This window comes from Rissa tridactyla, chromosome 3, assembly GCF_028500815.1.
Source record: "Rissa tridactyla isolate bRisTri1 chromosome 3, bRisTri1.patW.cur.20221130, whole genome shotgun sequence".
Taxonomy (NCBI): Eukaryota; Metazoa; Chordata; class Aves; order Charadriiformes; family Laridae; genus Rissa; species Rissa tridactyla.
This window is the reverse complement of record NC_071468.1, coordinates 59,930,294-59,946,991: the sequence shown is the minus strand read 5'-3', so window position 1 is coordinate 59,946,991 and position 16,698 is coordinate 59,930,294. Positions and strand designations below refer to the sequence as shown.

Sequence of the window (16,698 nt, the reverse complement as noted above, 5' to 3'; positions counted from 1 at the left end):
GCTTTTCGCACCAATATTGTTTTTAGAAACAAAATATTAACTCTAATGGACAGTTCTAAGACAAGAAAATAGAAACAGCATACCTGGGACACTGGACTGAGCAATTGAGGAAGCAGAAAGAAAAGAATAAAGACAAAAGCCCAGCTGCATGTGCTTGTTTTGGCTGGGATAGAGTTGATTTTCTTCAAAGTAGCTGGTATGGGGCCATGTTTTGGATTTGTGACCACAGTGTTGATAATATGGAGATGTTTTTGTTCTTGCTGACCACTGCTTACAGACAGTCAAGGCCTTTTCTGCTTCTCACACAGCCCCACCAGCAAGCAAGCTGGGGGTGCACAAGAAGTTAGAAGGGGACACAGGGGGGACAGCTGACCCCAACTGACCAAAGGGATATTCCGTACCGTAGGACATCATGCTCAGCATATAAAGCTGGGGGAAGAAGGAGGAAGGGGAGGGAAGTTCAAACTTGACACCGTTTGTCATCCCAAGCAACCATGACATGTGATGGAGCCCTGCTTTCTTGGAGATGGCTGAACACCTGCCTGCCAAATGGGAAGCCGTGAATGAATTCTTTGTTTTGCTTTACTTGTGTGCATGGCTTTCTACTATTAAACTGTGTTTATCTCAATACATGAGTTTTGATACTTTTACAGATTCTCTCCCCCATCCCAACCAGGGGGAGTACGTGGCTGCATGGTGCTTAGTTGCCAGCTGGGGTTAAACCACAACAGTCATTTTTGGCACCCAACGTGGGGCTTGAAGGGTTCGAAATAATGACAGATTTGATTGGAATGTGCTAGCTCAAGTTTATAGGTGTTATTGCTGTTTAGCTATTAGACCGGTTTCTGTTCTTGCCATGGGGCTTGCTTACCTCACTGTATATTAGAGTCTAGTGCTCATTAGTGGCTACTTTTTGCTTTTGCTGCTTATCATCTTACTCTACTGTGCCTGGGAACATTTTGATAACAGCAACAGCCATGCGCCTGGGCTGGCAGATGGCCAGGGCATCACTGCCATTTCTGTGCTGCTGTACTGGACAGGCTGGAACTCCAGCGTTAACTCGCGTCGAAGGGATTGTGACCTGTGGATGAGCCCATGCGGGAGCAGGGCACCCCAAAGCATCTGTGCCCATGGATAAGTCCACACCAGAGCGGGTGTATCTCGAAGCATCTGTGGCCATGGATATGTCTGTGCCACAGCAGGTATACCTCTGAAGGGACTGTGGCCCAAGGATAAGTCCACACTGGAGAAAATACACCTTGAAGCATCTGTGGCTGTGCATGAGGCCACGATGGAGCACCTCAAAATGTGCAGCCATGGATAAACCCATGACAGAGCAGGTACACCCCTGGAGGGACTGCAGCCATGGGTAAGCCATGTTGGAGCAGGGTCACTCTTGAAGGGACCGTGGCTGTGGGTAAGGTCACACTGGAGCAGGTATATCTCTGAAGGCATTGTGGCCATGGATAAACCCACACTGGAACAGCTGCACCTCAAAGCGACTGTGGCTGTGGGTAAGTCTATGCCGCAGCAGGTATACCCCTTTTGCTCTTTGATCCTCTCACCCATCCCAGCCAGGAGGAGTAAGCGAATGGCTGTGAGATGCTTAGTTGCCAGCTGACTGCAAATAAATCAGTTCAGAAACGGGCAGTATTTTTTTATTACATCCGAAAGAACAGTTCAAAATGAAGCATTTAATCTAACAAGAGGCAATACTCTGCAAACAAAAGGCAATTAACTTGAGGTGGTTTTTCCATTTTCTGTTCTGTACTGTTTGATCTTTCACAACAATTTGCCCTGTGATTACTGTCTAATATTGTTTTTGAGGTAGTTTACTGCTCAGAACTGCAAGAACATCTGACTTGTTATCAGCTGAAGAGTCAGCATTGAACTCCTAGCTGTCCTCATTGCATCAGTGAAGCTACAGAAACGATGTAGGGTAGGCAAGGCTCTTAATGACAGTTTAACCACTGTTTCATTTCACCATTCATAAACAGACTACTTAAGTCACCACGTTTTAATCAATGCATCTTTGAAAAAACTCTCAGCAAGTCCCACACACAGTAAGTCCCACTGCTGATATTACTGAGGGTACTGCAAGAAGTTTAAAACAACTGGTGGCCAAAGAGCTCAGAAAAACAGGAAGAAAAATGTTTCAGAAAAATAGGTGGGAGCCCCCCACCTCTTTCCCACCTCAGAGCACTGACAACACTACCTTTTGTCCAACAGCAGCTATTGTTTGGATAGGACAGATTTAACCTTTGCCCCACCCTTTATCCTGAAAGCCAAGCTCACTGAAAAGCCACTACGCACTCCAAGACTGAAGAGATTTTCACTGCAGCAGCTGCAACATCTGGGGCTATGATTTGACAAAAAAAAAAAATGCCTCTTCATTTTAGCCCCCCTGTCATAACTGCATCAGACTGCTAGCCTAAGCGTATATTTGGATACTCTATGCAGAAATATCAAGAGGCTTTTCAAATGCCTATGCCTCTCTGCCTGGAAAGGCAGCTACCTTCTGTCTTGCCTACAGTAAGCAAGTCTCTAAACATGTTCCTCTCACAGGCACTCCTCAGAGTCAAGAAGCAAACAAAAAAAAACAGAAGATGGAAGTATATGAGGACACTAGGGACACTGTTTTCTTTGACAGACTCCTACAGAAGCCTTACCTTAGGAATTCAAGAGATTATAGATTATCCTAGAAACTGGAAGTTAAAGTGATAAAGTTTTATTACAAAGGAGAAAAAATCTAATGCTTATCTTTTTAACTAATACAGAGCAAATGGAGAAACTATATATTGCTTGTAGAGTGCTAGGCATCATTGTCCTTGTGTATGTGCTCAACAACATCTGCCTAGAAAAAACAACACCTACTAGCCTGAAGGAACCGAAGCATCCCTTCATCATTTTATTAAACAATAAGTAAAAATTAAAATTCACTTGTTCAATAAAAACGTCCCTTTAGTATTACATCTCTTTTCTAACACAATTGGCTTTTGCTTTCTGCAACATCAGAATTAAAACAAACTCACCCAAAAAGTGAAACTAAGAGCTCCACATCTGGACTAAGAGAGGTCACAATACTCAGATATCATTACTCCAAGTTCTCTCACCAGCTGTAACTGCTGGATCCTCACATTAGTGTACAAATTCACATTAAAAATGCGTCTCCTGACCTGCTGGCTCACTTTCTTTGAGAAATTTTTCAACTCTAAAGTTCAATAGCCTGCAGCTTGTCATTTGAAGTCAACACCACTGACTATAAGCACATTAGAAGCAAATTAAATACAGATAAAAAGCTGAGAAACAAAGAATTGCATCATTTTTTCCTGCTAATAAAACATGCTTGCAGACAGAGGAGACAGAACAGGGAGCTCCTCTTCAGCCTCAGAGCTGCATGTGCCTACAATACTTCAGGCAGGTATTTAATTAAGTATTCACACTGGATTAAAAGGCCTACCTAATATTGCAAGAAAATGGTTAACAAAGCATGAACAGTTTCCAAAATGCACTAAACACAAAGTTTGAAGCATTTATAGGGTAAGGGACAGTAATGAAATACTTGATTCCCACCAACATGCACGTGGCTTAAACCACTGTCACTTTTAGAATTAGAATAAAGGTGTAAAATAAGCTTACCTTGAAACCATTTCTGTACGATTTTGTGTAAGAAGTGACTAGGCAAGTTTTCAAGTATTAAAGAGACTTGAAAATGTTTTCTCTAGTAATAAAGACAATGACTTACTAGCTTTTTCAGTAACTCAGGCTTTCCTCAGTGAGGACAAAATAGCTCTTGAGATCTTAAAAACAGATTATCTCTTCTGTTCTACCACGCAGGACTTCACCATCTTGCTGAAAATAATTTTTTGGTCAGGAAAGAAGACCTGACCTCTGTTCAGGCTAGTCCAGCTCATTTTTGGTTACATATCTTATTTTTGATTTACAGAACATTTATAGCTGTCTGCCTGTAAGCGAACTTCAGCACACCCCAAAGCTAACTGAAATGCTCTCCTGGCCAGCATTACATGCAGCACCCACACTAACTTGCATTCAAGTGAATTTCTACACATCGGGTGGCCCCTTTTTCAGCTCAAGCATCTAGGACTGAAAGTTATTGATGCAGTATGAGGACTAAAATGGTTATAAGACTAGGATCTCTTAAAAGAGTTAGAATGCAACAGATCTTAACATCTTAAGGTATTAAACCAAATTAAACCAAATAGCTTCTTTCCATGAAGTTACAAATTAGGTGGGTAGATAACCACTTCCACAAAGCATGAAGAAAGCAAAGAGAAACTACCGTATTTTTCAGGTTTACAACAGGGCTTAAGAATTTTAAAGTCTGCATTACCTGTAAGCAGCTCCGTAGTTTTAAAAAGCAACATTCAAATTCTGATATTTTTAAAAGAATCATCACGCACTATTAAAAGAGGTGCTTTGTTACCTTTTGTGGTGTTCATACAGACTCACTTATGGGGCACTGTCGAACCAAACAACAGAATCCCCATGCACCCACGTAGTACAGAAGCAGGGGGAATTCAGTTGCAGAAATACGTGCAAGACACTCATGTGATTTAGAGATGTTTCCAAATACTGATTCAGATACTCCTGTGAATCACATCTGAGCTTTCAGTTGGGTTAAGCACCTGAGGTTTTTTTCTTGTTTAAAACATTACTTATAAACCCGTATCAGTTATTAACAATGTCCTGCACAACTTTATCCATGAATGAGGAGCTCCAATGCTATCAGAAGACCTTTTCCAGAATCAATTTACTGCACTGCTCCAAAGTGCCCAGAATTTCCCACATTTTCCTTTCCGGATACCAACCTATTCGGCTCCCCAATAGCCTGGGGACTAAACAATTTCAAATATGAGAAGATTCATTCTGGTTACACCAGAACATACAACTGCAGCCAAGTACAGCATGGCTTTGTATTTACGGATGTTAGGCAGGATGCATTTATCTCAAGTGTGATTAAAATCTCTGCCTAGATTAATCATTAGCGTGCCTCTGAAATCAAACTGCAACACTCACAACTGTTTGCTGAGACAATATTTAACTGTGTTTCAGAATTCTGCTGTGCAGAGTCCCCTGAAACTTTAGGGCGATCAGTGTTGTACCCTCACAGTCCTGTCCCCAAAGAACAAAGCTGGTAAGAGGTGAAGATTTCAGAAAAAGCCTGCAGCATTCACCAGAAAAATTGCCACATTAAGACAGCTTGTAGTCACACAATAGTGCTGCCTCTATGAGAGCAGAGATTAGAAAAAAACCCAGTGATTATCCCAATAATTGGAGAGGCACAAAGTTTTGCTAAGGTTATCTAATGAACTTCAGGCATTTTCAGACTCACCACACTATTACAGGTTGAGCATTTCAACGTACCAGCTGCACAGGCCAGCATAGAAGCAAACAAAGAACTAGCAAAGCAAACTACCTGCATGTTAAAATGATGCTACTTCAAATAAAACTTGACCTGTGAAATACAGAATGGAATAGCTGTACTACTCTCAAGTCCCAAACACAGGTAATATTAATAGAAAAACAAGTGCTCAATAGTGGCACGCTAACCAAAGACAGCTGGGAAGGAATGTAAAATGCAGCAAAACAGATCCTCAGCGTGGAATTCTGCTAAATTCTCTGTTACTTGAGTAACTAATATTAATCAATATACTAATGTTTTCGGATCTCTTAGTTCTTTTTAGAAACACTTCTTTATAAAAGCCCAATAACTGAAGCATTTCTATGTTTACTCTTATTATATGAAGTGAGGAAACTATTACACCAACATAAATGTATTACCATTTTATCAGATGAAGCTTCTTTACTCTAGAAATGGATAAAGTTCAGTTTTTATGGGTTCTAATGTACCCAAGCCTACAGCTGTTTTAGGCTTTTCTGTTGACAGTGTAGAAGTACAAGACCCCGTGAAGTTACAAACTGGCCATGTTAAACAGCAGCTCAAATAAACTAGGCTCAGTCATTAGACCTGGCCAGAGAACACCCAGCACTTGAACTGGACATTAGTCACCTGCGATTTAATGCTACACAGACAATAGCAGTATCGCCCTATCCCACTTTAAGTCAAAAAAAAAAAAAAGAAAAAGAATGCCTGGACAAAAGCTTTTTTTTAAAAAAAAAAAAAAAAAGAGAGACAATGAATGACAGAGCTGGATTAGGTCATACGATATTTGAAGTTTCTCCTTTAGAAATCTCCATCTTCCATTACCTAGGAATTGATTTAAATTGGATACCACACAAACTTTTCTTGCACCAGCAACCTTTGTAGTGAAAGAAAGCATCAAAGAAGTCAGAAAAACATGTTTGAACTGCTGCTTCCTTACAAATTAGTAGAAAGTTTGGCAGCTTGACAGAATGTGGCAGAGCTGTTGATATGAAAATTACAATTCAATAACCGTATACAAACTTCCAAGAATACGGTCTGGTTATTTGCAGCAAGGAAGATGCTTAATTTTGTATTCCATAAGCAACCATTTTCAGAAGACAAATACAGGGCTATTAAGGGAATAAATTACAGTACTGTTGAAAGAACTGTGCGGTAACTAGGTAAGCACTAATTACATTGTATTACCATATGTAACTGCAATATTCAATTACTGAATTAAATCTTAACCCCCAAAAAAGAATTAATGCAGTGGAGGAAATAAAAAATTTAAGCTTAATTCTCAAATCTGATGAAGTTGCAGAACAAAATGAAGCGCCTCATCAGTCATGGCCTTACTGCTGCAGAAAGATGAATTGTATAGACTCTCCAGGCAATCCCAGGATTTAAATCAGAACTATCAGGAACAGTAAACTTAATAGCCTTATATCAATCATCTTTCTTTTGGAAACTGCCCATATAATCATGACAAAGAAAAAAATTCTTCATACAGAAGACAGAACCAGTTTCAAGCTATCCTAAGAGAATTCTTATAGTTGTTCTTGAAAATTAGTCATTTTTTTGTATCAGTCAGGAAAACAAACACTTGAATTCAACTAGAATCAAGAGGACAACTTATTCTTGCTCTGAACATTGAGAACTGCAGTCTCAGAAGGCTGGGAAAAGCAAAGCAAGTCCAAAACCTACTGTGTATAAACAGAGATACCATACGAATACACAAAATAAAAGCACAACAGTTCTCTTGCCAAGGAGGAGCAGATGGCAACTCAGAGCAGAAGTCAGCAACACAACGGTATGTCATAAGAAAACACCCGTCAACGAGTTGTACTTCAGTCCCACTTTTGCAAAAAGCGGGACTGAATGATTTCACCTGGGCAAGTCCCACTTGCATAAACCCCAGGTCAGGCATGGCTGCCCATCCCCAGAAGCAGCTGTTTCACTTGGACTCCCAGGGGACCTCCCTCAAGCTGCACTGCCGGCCTACCTTCCTACCACCTCCTCTTCCTTCCAGCCACCTATTTTGCACATTGGAAACCCCTCCTGTACAGTGGCTTCCTTTAAGGGGCAGGGCCCAGTGGAAGAGCTGCTCTAAAATACGAGAGGAAATTAGAGTTTTTACCAAACAAAAGATACTGTTCACACACACAAGAGTCACTGGTTTGACTTTACCGAGCACACTTACTATGAGCATGTACCCTCTTATTAGCAGCGCCCAGGATGGCTCACACACTGCTCATACCATGTCATGTCCTGAAAGTCCCCTTACAACTACACAACAGCTGGATCAGCCTGCGTAAAGGCAGCTCCCCACACGAAGAGTTGTCCCTCACGCCCCTCTCCTCTTACTCTGGGTCTTACAGAGAACTATCTATCAAAGTTAAATAATTCTGGTCTCAATTGGCTTTTTTTAGTGTTGGTTTGTTTTGGGGTTTTTTTTGACAGAGGTTTCTTACCCATACGAAGCTCAAAGAGAAAGACTGCTTTGGAAAAAAATGGTAAGGCTCAGAGCTTAAATTTTCCAGTATGCAATATGTATATATTTCTCTTCAGTAGCATTTAAATGTTGCTTATTGGACTACCACAAGACTGCTTTGGTTTTTGAACTTTGTGTTACTTGGGACGCTCTTTTCCAGTCATAAATTGCTGAGAAAGCAGGAATACAACTAAAGAAAGTAAAAGCACAAGCTCTGATTTTTGCCCCCTCAGAGAGGTTTAAAGGGAATTTGAATGACCTTGTAATTGTGAAACATACTTTGAAATAGAAAAGGTTTAGCTTTAAATGCTGAACACTGCAATAGCTATTTACTTTAAATAATTCCAGATGCCTAAATGCTGATCTGTCCTACTGCAGTGCTGGTTGAAACAAATCACCCCCACTATTTTACAGTCTCTACTACCTGCTTTTGTAATGTTTTGCAAGACTGCTTCCAACACCATCAACGTTGCAATTGCTTGTAAATTTATACAGGAGGGAACCCATGTATTCAAAACAACAAAGTTCTTGTATCATTTTCCCTTTGTAATCTCTGTAAACTCTGATATTTGCCAGATGTCCTAATCAAATAAGGAGGTCTTTATAAAAGAAGAATATGTGGATATTCAGTATTTCAGGAGCTTTTTCAAGACCTGAAAAATCAGAGGTTCTAAAAGAGGAAGACAGTTCAGAGGAAAACCTTGAAAGAATGGAGTAAAATAGGCTCTTTTACAAAGTCACAGTTAACTGTAAAGATTTCTTGCTGAAATAATACTTATGTATGGAGAAATTCTACCAGAGTGAAAACCTGAATCGCTGAGTCTATAAACCAGATGAGGCTTACAACATCTGATACCAGACTTCCTTCTCTTTAGCTACTGTAATCATGTTTTTAAATGATGACCTCTGTAATGAGTGTCTGGTGACTCAATGGCCAGGTGCTTAAAATAACTTTGAAAAACTGAGTCAGAGGAATCATTACCCAAGCATAACATCATATAGAATCTCTCCAGCTTCCCAGCACAGAAACTGGCTGGCAAACAAAAAGCCCTTGCACTAGTAATTGCTGCAGTGTAACATAATGCATTTATCACTGTACTTTTAAAAGATCATAATGTCAGACAGAAAGACAAAAGAACAGAAAACCTGCATCTTAATAAGACTGTATCAGTTCTCATGATCATCCTAACATCTCACTCCATCAATAGGTCAGGAATCTTTGGCAAATTTGCATTATCAAACATTTTCACCTTCTCTAGTTATCTTGCTGCCCCTTAAAAAAAAAACAAAACAAAAACAAAAAACCAAGCCATCAAACCAAAATAATCCAGAAAGTCCCAGGAAATATTTTCACATCTACTTAACTATAGCTTAAAAAAACCAAACAACTTTTCATATGATTAAGACCATAAAATCAAAATTATTACCTCACCAAATTAGTTTTGTTCCACCACATCCTACACATATAAATCAACTGTGATCTCATTCTCTGCATTACAACTTGCTTGGCTGAATTTAAGTAGTGAAATGGATTATGAAGTGATCTGCATAGTAAAAGCTCATCCCAACTGACACATATATTAAGATTTATTAACTGAATATTCCCTTAAGATGTGATTTCCTAGAAAAGTCTCTACTTTCAAAGTTATGACAATACAGAAGACAGACTTGCAGAACACAGTTTGGGTATTTTAGAGGGCTTAGCACAGAGGGATGCTTCACTTCCCAGCTGCAAATCAGAACAAAGAATTGCTTCTCCCTGATTCATAATGCAAACAAACAAACAGCTTCGTGACGGTACAAATGAAAATGTGAGACTTCTTTGGGGGAGCCTTACACTAGTAAGAGCAATAGAGAATCAAAAAGAAAGATGAAAGGAAGGATACACACTCGAGAAAAGTAACCTTTATTCAAAGTCTAATGTGTTGCTATTTTTTTCCTACGTTAAATTTTCTTGTATAAATCATGACCTTTCCTCACAAGAACCATGCTAAATTCAACTATAGCTAGCTAGTGACATTCACAAGAAGTTACCCAACATTATTGGATGGACAAAAAAGCCTTGAACATTTCTGTGTTTTAAAAGAAGACATAGCTTAGCAATACTTCTTAGAATATTCAGTCTAAGCTTTCATCTCAGACGACTTCTTCCCACAAAAGAGGTCCCAGTCCTACAACCAGAACCAGATAAATGAGTTCTTAAAGCAGACAAACCATTGAAAAAAATCTAGAACATAACAGTGGGATACAGATGCCCATAAGGTAACAAAGAAAAGTTTGTTGCTATTGACACTGAGGGGCCTAACCACATAAACTTTATCAATACCTGGCCTGTGAGATACCTAGCTTGCAACAGTAATGTCATCAACTTCAACAGTGTTACTCCAATAAATCAGAGTTTATTGGCTTCTAGTTCCAACTTCAACTTTCAAATTAAAACCCTCACCACACTTAGCAGCACAGGTTCCAGAAGAACTGTCTTGACTATCAGCATGCAACCTATCAACTTCACTTAGTATCATCACCTCCTTCCAAAATTAGGACTTCACAGATGGCAAAATACCAGCCTTTTCAAGAAAAGGACTTGCCTACATTTTAAAATAATAAAAAACTAAAACCAGACTGAGTTAGGGAAGACATTATTTAAAAGCCAGCATATCGCTTCCAAAAGAAAGGACACAAGTAAAGCTGGGACACGGCAAACTCTAGTGGGGAAAGAAGAGCAAAGGCCAAAGAAGTCAAGAAGGAACAAACAGAAGAATAAGAATCTCATCTGTGGCTTTTGCAAGCAATTGTCACAGATATACCTGTGAAATACTGCATTTTCTTTGTGTCTGAGTTTTGAAATTTTTTTTAAGCTTTATTCTTTTAGGCTCAGGCACTTTTTGCATTCTTTTGTGATGCACAGTTAAAAATAAGAAAGCTCAACTCTGTTTCTGAAGGCAGCAAACATGGATATGTAATGCCCACCTCGAAGTCAGGTTCAGTTAAATTACAGTAAAACTTTGGAAGTTAGCATCTCCTAAACAATCCTTTTTTTTGTTTTGATTCGTTTTTTCACTTGCTTCAGTTTTTAGAGCATGTGACCTTAAGCAAGCCTTTAGGGAATCATAAAATCCACTGCCAAGTTACAATAAGGATCTAGCCAACCAAAGAACTGCCAGCAGACGTCTCAGATCCTCCATTTCCCATTTATATTTCCACACTTCACCAAGAGAGTCTCCCCCTCCCCACTTGGTCACCTCACCCACCTTTTGCATCAGCTCTGAGCAAGCCTTCAGCTACTATACCTTCCCAGAACTGGAGAAAATAGCTCCACTATTTCCATTCAGTTCATCTTTTGCCTGACAAGTGTTGGAGTCAACTTCTGGGACATACAGACAGCATAGGATGAGGAGCAAGGATGGAGTAATGGTGCCTGCTAGCTCAGCTCACAGCATCAGACAGAGCCTCCAACAGCCTTCAGAGCACTTAGGGCCTACAGCCATCCCTGACCCATTTCAGCAAAAGACTCCCTACCAAGCTACCAGTTAACAAATATGCTAGGAAAGCATCGGTAAAGGCCTTTTTGCATGAAAACAGTAGTCCTTTCCACAAAAAGCTTTTATTACTTCAGTAAGAAATCCAGTAAGTTTGAAAGGTACAGGGAAGAGCCATCAGATTACATGACTGTAGACAATGTCTCCATATCGGAAAACCCTGGGAACTTTATTGCTGCTGTTTATCAAAGTGGGAGGCAAGAAAACTGGCCAGGGTTTACAAGGTAGCTGTGGAAGAAATACCTACTTCCCTTCCACCCCCCAGGAAACCTAACACTTTGATACAAGCTTTTGTAAATCTCGTAGACAAACAGATAAAACTGGAAACAGAAGCTGGGCAAATTTAGGTTCAAAAATCAAGAAGCATCAACAGCAGGAGAGCTGATGGTTAAAAGAAAAAAGAAAAAAGGCAGAACACATTTTCCATCACTGAACGCATGCAAATCAAGACTGAACTTTCTTCCCCCCAGTCCTCCTTGGACAGTATATTCTAGTTTAAACAGAAATTAATTCAGGAAGTGCTAATAGCCCGTGCAGCACAGGCCAGGCCTGCCTGTCAGTCGCCTCTACCAGCTATATAGGATTTGACACCATTACAGTTTGAGAAATTCACACTCCAGATGACTAACTATACCTTAGTTTTCTTAATGTTTTCACATACAATACAAATACACTTTGCATATTTATTTTAAAAATAGGCTATTTTGGAAGGAGCACAAGCAGAAGATGAGAAGTTTGATTACAATTTAAAAACCAAAATTTACTTTCCAAGTGAAATGGTGACTGGTTAATTGGCCTAGCTCCTAAAAACTGGTCTTCAAGCCAGTTACTCTCTTACGCTGTTAAAAAAAATCTATCCTTTACTACAGATGACACTTGCACAAGTTTAACAAATTAAAATCCAAAACAGGGCAATTCGCAGAGAGGGACCTGTCTCCTGGGTAAAGCTCACAGCAAATAAAGTAAGCTTCTCTTCAGTACTGCTCTCAATTAACAACATATAAAAATAATAATAAAATAAAGTCCTTACTGATACACTTCTCAGTTTCACTTACCAATTTTAACCTTCAAGTTAAAGTAAATTACCATAACTTGCAATGTGTAGAATGATAGAATGAAATGCACCACCTGATTTCAAGCCAGTCACGGTTAGGAAGTTAGAAATTATACAGCCTTCAGTTTGAGGCCATAATGACTCCAAAAAATTGTTTCAAGAAAAGCAAAGTGAAAGTTTCCAAACTTATGAATAAAACGTCTTCATGCGTTCGGCACAGAATGCAGGCTCCTGTGAGGATACTGCACCTCAAAGTGAGGAGAGAAACAGTAAACTGTTTTAGTACAGTTAGCATACTGTATATAGTTAGCACACTGCGTATATGTAGCATATGCATACACAGAAGTAATTTTCTTTTTCTTGCTATCTACAAAAGTTAAGGTTGAATACATATTATTCACACACACATCCCACATTCCACAATCAGTGGAAACCACCAGTATTAAAACTGAGTCCATCAACAATATTCTAAAACCTCAACAGAACATAAATTTCACTATATTAATACTTCTTAAACCACTTAAGTGATTTTAAAGCCTAAACCCAACTTCTCTGTGCTTCTGAAAAAGTTTACTAAAACATGAGTAACCATGAACTTATACGGTTACAGACACAGCTACTTATACATTACATTCAACACATTCGAGATGCAGAATTTCTCCAGTACTGAGAAGCGCAACACAAATAGTGGACTGTATGAGAACTGCCTCAGCGAAAGGAAGTTTTCAAGCTGCTGGCCAAGTTTATGGAATCAGGTGACTCCAAGTACTACTTGAAATACCAAAAAGCCTTCTGCACTATTTAGACAATTTGCAGATGACATTTACTCGTGGATGTTAACCCACACCTACACAAGCAGAGATGCTTCCATCAGCCAACATCGTAAATAAATACTGTTAATTTAGAAAGAGACAGGTTTCACATAGGATGGGCTAATTTTGACTGTTGCATTAATAACAGATACTGTTGAAGAACTGAAAAAATAATTTCGCTTCCTGCTTTTGCCTTCTTCTTTTTTTTTGTAAAATCAGACCCTGTCATTAACAGGTCGCACATCACAGACTCTGGGCTCCCACAGCCCACCTACCCCCCCCGCACGCCGCTCAAGGGGGGTCCGCACCAGCCGCCCCGGGGCGGCGGGACGGCCGTGGAGAGGGAGGTGTCCCCGTCCACAGCCCCGCGGGGCAGCCTCCCGGGACACCCCGTCCCGTCCCGGGGCTGGGCGGCAGGGCCCGCCGCCGGCCGAGGCCTTTCCCCGCCGCCGCCGCGCTCTGCCGGCCAGGGCACGGTGGAAGCGGGGCAGGGGCACCCGGGCTGCGGGACCAGCAGCCCTCGGCGGCTTTTTCGGTCCTACAGCCACTCCGGGCGCTGGGCCGGGGGCGCGAAAATAAAGCCGAAAGCAACTTTCCCCTGCCCCGGAGTTGGCGCTGCCCCGCCGAGCCCTCCGCGCCGCTCGGAGGGGCCGGGCAGCCGCGGCGAGGCCCGAGCGCGGCGCGGCGGGAGCGGGCGGCCCCCTTCTCCCTCCTTCCCTCCCTCCCTCCCGCGGCCGGCGCCGAGAGACAGGCCCCGGGGAGGGGACTCCCTCCCCCGACCCCCGAAACGCAGCCTGTCCCCCCGCGGGGCGCCCCTCCCGCCCGCCGAGCCCCTCCGCTGGGCCTTGCTCGCCTGCCGGGGTCTCGGCGCAGGGGGCGCCGCGGAGCCGCCTCACGACCACCCGGGGCCGCGCCGCAGGGTTTGCTCACCTTGGTGGCCATGGCGCTGCCGGTGCGGGCTGGGCTGCCGCTCTCCCCTCCCCGCCGCGGGCCGCGGCTGCTCGGTCGGTGCGTCCGGCCCGCCCGCCGCCGCTGGGCCGCGCAGGCGGCTCCTCCTCAGCCTCCCCCAGTCGCCGCCGCCGCCGCCGCCTGGGGGCCGTTGGGCAGCTCAGCAGTAAGGCCGGGCGCTCGCCAGGCGGGGGCTGATGTAGCCGCACGGCGGTGCCCCTCTCCTCACACCCCCTGCACGCCCCCGCCCCGGCCGCCCCTTCCCACGACGCGACTCGGCTCGGCTCGGCACCCGGGGGCGTTGGTGGGGCCGTTTGTCCCCAGCCTCTCCGTCAGGGCCGGAGGGAGGGACGGGCGGCGCGGCGGGGACCCCCGGGGGAGCCGCCCCGGTCGGTCCCCGGGGGTGCTGGCGGGGGCGGCCGTGCCGCCGGGTTGGGACCGGCACCCCGCAGCCCACCCCCGGTGGCTTCAGCGGCTTCGCTTCGTAAGTCAGTGTTTGCCCCCAGATTGCCGTGTGCGGAGCGGGGCTGCCCCGGCACGGCGAGGAGCCGGCCTTCCTGCCCGCGGCGGGGAGAGGGCTCGCAGAAAGATGTCGTTTGTCTCTCGGTTGCTTTTGAGCCTAAATTTCGAGGCAGCTCTTATACGAGGAGAGCATTTTTCCCTCGGCCAGGCTCCCTCTGCAGCTGTTGGAGTGATGTCGACCCTCACCTCCTGTTGCAGCTGGGCCTTGGGGTGCAGCCGTTATGAACAGCCGAAAATAACATCAAGGAGCGGGTGGGGGTGGGCAGGGTTCTTGTCAGGCACTCTACGACCATCTCATAAAAACTAGCTGTGACCCCACTTGCTTTCCAGCCTGCAGGAGGGACACGATGGGAGGCTGAAACAAAGGGGTTGGGAAAATCCAGTGGCAGTGATCATGCAAGGTACTGCGCCATCCAAAAAGCACGACTTCTCATCTGTGTATGTATACTGGTTGGCCTGGAATCGGGAGATGTTTCCTTTCTGTTGAAGGAAATAATACATCGTATAATTGTCAGGATGACCAAGGAGAGTCCTAAGAGGCAGGTAGGCTGTTGGGAAGCTGCACAACTTCACATCTGCATTTCCTTCTCCATAGAAACTACAAGCTTCTCTTCTGCTATTGGTATGGTTTCTCAGTGAGGCAGCTTTATTAAAAGAGAAAAGTGTGTTCACGGATATTTTAAGTTCGAAAAAAATTTTCCAAGTAGGACCAGTGAAATATTTTGTATGGAGAGTGAGGATGAGGAATTAGGAGGAAGCTGGCTGTTCAGCCACCATCTCTTTTCAAATGATTGAACTGATGAACTTGAGAAGTTTTCAAGCTCCTTCACTGCAATTTTTAACTTTTTCAGAACTCAATTAAATACAAAAACTCCAACTTTTTATTTCTTATAACAGCAGTATCTAAAGTGAAACCTTTGTGTCTGGCCCACAAATGACCCTTCATGATACTACCTTTAAGTTGAGATACTGCATTAAGGATCAGTTTTGCCCTATGGTCCCTCCCAGACTCGTATTTCATCCACTGTAGTAGCAAAACTCTCTGAAGCCGGCTTCGTCGCTGTACTAAGGGACCCTCTTCTTCCACCTTCTTGCTAACAATCTTTCCAACGTTGCACATTTTGATCTGGTCCATCTAATGAGGATCTTATAAAAAGGATAGAGGTGTGAAATCAAGAAACCCAGCGCTGTCTTGTTTAGGGATCCCCAACTGACAGGTATGTGAAGCACCCTCTATCCCTTCGCCAGATGCTATGTTTTGCTATGTGATTTATAATAAACCTGTGGCTTTTGCATAAGCTCAAGTCTGTGTCATTCTTTACCTGCAGTCAGAAGAACTGCCGGAGAAGCTTAGACTACAGCTGCTAACCAGTGTGCTTCAACAGAGCACTGCTTGCCAGCTGGGGAACAAAGAACAAAGTCATGATTTATTCAGCCTCTCTATATGCTTAAAATTTCCAGTTTGCAGTTTTCCACCGTGAGGTACTCCCAAAAATAAATCTTCCTTGACAAGTTTGAGGGATGAAGGAAATGTTAACGATTCTGTCAGGGTGAGAGAATGTTCTGGGAAAATTTTTGGTGGGATCTTTCCAATACTATTTGCAATTAGTTGCCATTATTTCCTGTGTTTAAAAAAAGACATTCTTAGGAATCACTTTGGATTGCAAATAAACATCTCTTCTTAGCTGCAAACTTTATTATTGCATAACACAAAGGGACAAATACCAACAAATTGGTAATGAAATCACCTAAAATTTCCAAAACTTTCTAAATTAGTTAATTTTCTGTTACCAAGCTGAGTCCTAGTTAATTAAGATTAGATGCTTGCTTAGCACTAGACATATAAGAAACCCCAGTGGCTTCAGCGGGCTTGTTTACATACCTAAGCATTTGGCAGGTTGGACGTCGCGTGCTCTGCGTGGAGCTTATCAGCTTTCAAACACAGT

General features: G+C 42.8%; 1 protein-coding gene across 2 annotated transcripts in view; it reads right to left on the bottom strand.

Annotated features, from left to right (window-relative positions):
• Nucleotides 1–14,454, bottom strand: part of SNX9 (sorting nexin 9) — a 69,286-nt gene extending 54,832 nt beyond the window's left edge. Inside the window, exon 1 of one of the 2 annotated variants that reach the window (XM_054193931.1) lies at nucleotides 14,213–14,454. In XM_054193931.1, the coding sequence (XP_054049906.1) occupies nucleotides 14,213–14,224 (12 nt within the window). In that variant the 5' untranslated portion in view covers nucleotides 14,225–14,454. The remainder of the gene's footprint in view (nucleotides 1–14,212) is intronic. The other variant, XM_054193930.1, reaches the window with a different exon arrangement.
• Nucleotides 14,455–16,698: the final 2,244 nt, after the last annotated feature.